Source organism: Nicotiana tomentosiformis, chromosome 4, assembly GCF_000390325.3.
Source record: "Nicotiana tomentosiformis chromosome 4, ASM39032v3, whole genome shotgun sequence".
Lineage (NCBI taxonomy): Eukaryota > Viridiplantae > Streptophyta > Magnoliopsida > Solanales > Solanaceae > Nicotiana > Nicotiana tomentosiformis.
Genome location: NC_090815.1, coordinates 94,822,037 through 94,825,802, shown reverse-complemented (window position 1 = coordinate 94,825,802; position 3,766 = coordinate 94,822,037). Strand labels below are relative to the sequence as shown.

Sequence of the window (3,766 nt, the reverse complement as noted above, 5' to 3'; positions counted from 1 at the left end):
TCTCCGCTCAAAGAGAACGCACCCAAAGTAAAGGGATACGTGTAAAAATATATAAAATCCTCCTTCGGTAGGGAGACTCGCTCCGATAGATCAGGAGCAATAATTTCCAAGTCATGGCAGTGACAGTCTTCCTTCACAACAGGAATGCTAGAAGGACGTATGGAAGAAGGGTAACCACTGACGACCCATGTACGAGAGTTAGCAGTAGAAAATTTCTTTTCGAAGTCTTTTGTGTTAATAAGACTTCTAGGGATGATGGAGCCCACTATTGGAGGAGCAGAGTCATCGGCCTTGTTCTTGGTCTTTGAAAATCCGGTACGCTTTGAGGAAGAAGCCATAAATAGTGAGCTCACTTGTCATTGTAAAGGACACGAATTTTCTGACAAATTTACGCTACATTCTACACAAAGCTCAATACAGTCTTATCTTATTACTTTTTTATTTCATTGTTGTTGTGCCCGGAAACTCTATTCCCGGAACTATTGTTTATGCTATTTTGTCTATATCTTAAGACTTAAGTATTGCATAAATAATTCTTCGATGATTTTACTATTTTAGGATCAAATAAATTCATTTGTTTAGAAAACACGTATAAATTCAACTATACCGCTTTACGGGTAAACAATAAATACTTACATAATTATGATGCCATGGAGCTAGCAAACTTTTTCAGAAGAAAAAATAAGATCCAAAACACATATTCTTACATTACATTAACAAACAAAAGGTTATTATTATGCTAGCTAAGACACTCGTTATTATTACAAAAAAGCATTAAAAATCTTTTATCCCCGAGATAAAACAAAGGATTATTAAACTTAAAACAAAGCAGAGAAAGTTTCCTCCACATCTTCAACAACGGTAGCAATATCAACCTTCTTATCCTTGTTCCTCCTATCACACCTAGTCCTGATTTCACCATTTCCACCGGTCACCACGTTCAACTGTCCCATCTTAATCATACCAATCACAAACTTGTCAAAAAACAGTGACTGGTTCTTAGCAAAGCTCTCGACAATTCCCCTAGTCCTTCTATCAGTGAACAAATCTTGATCAGAAGTAAAAAGCCCTTGCCTATTCATGAGATCAACGTAGTATTTGTTGTCAAATAAATTAGGGGTTCGGATATCCATGTCGACAGTGTTGTTGGAGTTCGCGGTTGGACAACTGGTTTTAAGGTTGTTAGCGAATGTTTGGTCCATGGTTGGGTCTTGGTTAGGGAAGAGACGGTCGGTGAAGGAAGTGCAGTGGCTGATTCCGATGGTGTGGGCCCCGGATAGAGCGACGGCGTCGGTGGCGTCTAAACCCTTAGTTGCAAGGCGACTGAGGACGACTGTGGTGTTGGCAAATGGTGCAACAAGGTTGTCTAAGGTTGCCTGTTCTGTTGCAAAGTTGAGTCCGTCCTTTCTTCCTAAGGGTACATTGTAGTTGGGTCCACCAGTCTGAAATGACCATAAGCTCACAAGTAAATACTCCAATAAGTCTAGCTTATGACAATATATAAAAGTCAAAATTTTAAAAAATGGATATGAAACAGACGAGAGAGAGAGAGATTTGACAAGTATAAATTTGAAGACGCGGGGGGGGGGGGGGGGGGGGTGGGGGGTGTGGCGAGTTCTTTGAAATTAATGATAAAAACCAACTTTTTCCTGTCCCAAATTTTATCATTCATGACGCCTTCAGTCTTTAAAAATTTTATCTGTCATTATCTCACCTTTATCCTGTCCCAAATTCAGAAAAAAGAAAATCACCTTTTTCTGTAAATGAACTCCATATCTTATTATGATCTTTCAAAACATATAGTTTTGGTATGAAAATGAAGAGTTTCTGCCTAGTAAACTAGTACGATCTAAACCAAGAAACAAGGACTAAATGGGAGTTTTGGTCTTACCAAGACAACAGAGTCCCTAGCAGCAATGGCTGTAATGTCAGAGCAAGATACAACTTGCCCACAGGCATCGTGAACCCTTTTCCTAAGATCATCAATTATCTTGAATGACTTCTTTCTTAGTGTCAAATTAGGAATTGCAGTTTGCTCACTTGGCCCTCCTGCCGATCCATCTAGCAACACTGAACTATCACATCCCTGCATTACATATCCATCAAAATTAATACTAGAGTTAATCTACTTTGAAGTAACATAATCAATGCGCTCTTGTATTATTTTTTTATGTATTAAAAGAATGACACATTTTATATCTAGAAACTCTTCAACAGTACTCTTAAGAACATGCTCCTGTGTTGAAATATCATAGCATATTCTAGAGTACTTTAGTATTTGTCGGAAAAATCTTCTTTTTTCTTAAACTCCATTCTCAATATTAATTACCTGAACAAAGCAATCGTGGAAATGAAGGCGAAGTAAGCCAGCAGCTTGGCCAACATCATCTTTGATCTGTTTTTCAAGCCTCTTCCTAATAATGGATTCAAGCTGAGGGCAACTGGTTTGATAAAATGACCATGAAAGACCTTTCACTGGAGCAGGTATCTGGGCTTCTATTACAAAGAAGGAAGAAGAAACAAGAACAAGAAGTAGAAAACTTGAAGTAGCGGACACCATAGCTGCTGTCTCTTTCTAGATTGGTTAGCTAAATTGATACAAAGACAGCAAGAACAAGGCTCAGATTTATAGCAAAGATTAAGTTATCCACTTGGATATTTTTTTTACTTTAAGGGGCATCTCGGAAATTACTATTGTACGAAAGAGCCGCGTGGCCGTCACACTGCTCTGGACCTTTTACTTTGAATATATTTTAAGTAATTTATATTGCATAGAAATAATGATTCCAAGACAGGCACATCTCTCTGATCTTTAGAGTACTATATTTGCAAATTTCGTGCAGAGTGTAATTATCTTTTCCATTGTTATTATATTCAATAGAAAAATAGAATATGTTAGCCGCCAATAAAGAACGCCAACTTTATTTGGAGAAAATGGAGGGTACTATTCATTGTATCCCATTTGCTGGTGTACAATTTATTTCTATCATCAAGCGATGTTAAGATGAATAAGTTTTTTTTTACACTAAATTTGAAATTATGAATTCGAGTATAGGTGTGTGCCTATTTCACTAACAAAAAGAGGTGTTTTTTAGCTTATCATTTCCCGCCAGGCGCTAACGATGGAGAAAGAGCAATGTGGTCGTCACACTTTGGTTAAACTTTTTGCCTCTTTCTAGATAAGGTTAGCTCGATACAAAGATAGCAGGATAAACTTTATTTTTAGACATTTCGAAAGTAGCATTTTTACCTTTATTTGGGTAAGAATAAGGTCTATGTACACATTACTTTTCACAAATCTCACTTATGGAATTTCACTGAATTTGATTGTTGACTCTGTATGCTTTAGACTTTATTAAGTATATTAACCTTCCATTATATTTTTTGAAGATATTTGCCTTAGTTGTTACTCTTTTTAATGTTTCTAACCTTCCAATTAACGGACAATTCATACCCAATTCTGAATGGACACGTATTGCATATAATTACTCAAAGAACGACATCCCTATTATGAAATATAGCTCAAAGTAACAACATAGAATAAGGAAAAACAAGCAAAGAGATATTGAGAGAAAAAGATGAGAGATTATTTCTTCTTCAATTGTGTGTATTTTTCTATCTATTACAAGGCTTTTATATAAGCATGCAAAGTAAAGAAAATATGTCATTAAACATAAAAAATATGTCATTAAGCATTTGAGATGAAGATCATGGAGGAAGAGTAGACATCCACTATAATTTAATATTTCTTATAACCCTTCCCCTT

At 36.2% G+C, this 3,766-nt stretch overlaps 1 protein-coding gene across 1 annotated transcript; it reads right to left on the bottom strand.

The window, feature by feature from the left end:
• Positions 1–592: 592 nt before the first annotated feature.
• LOC104084573 (peroxidase 12-like) lies at positions 593–2,797 on the bottom strand. Its single transcript, XM_009588475.4, has 3 exons — positions 2,330–2,797; positions 1,892–2,086; positions 593–1,442 (listed from the first exon to the last, which is right to left on the bottom strand). Exons 1-3 carry the CDS (start codon positions 2,558–2,560, stop codon positions 819–821), a joined length of 1,050 nt encoding a protein of 349 aa, XP_009586770.1. The 5' UTR covers positions 2,561–2,797; the 3' UTR covers positions 593–818.
• Between the last annotated feature and the right edge of the window lie 969 nt (positions 2,798–3,766).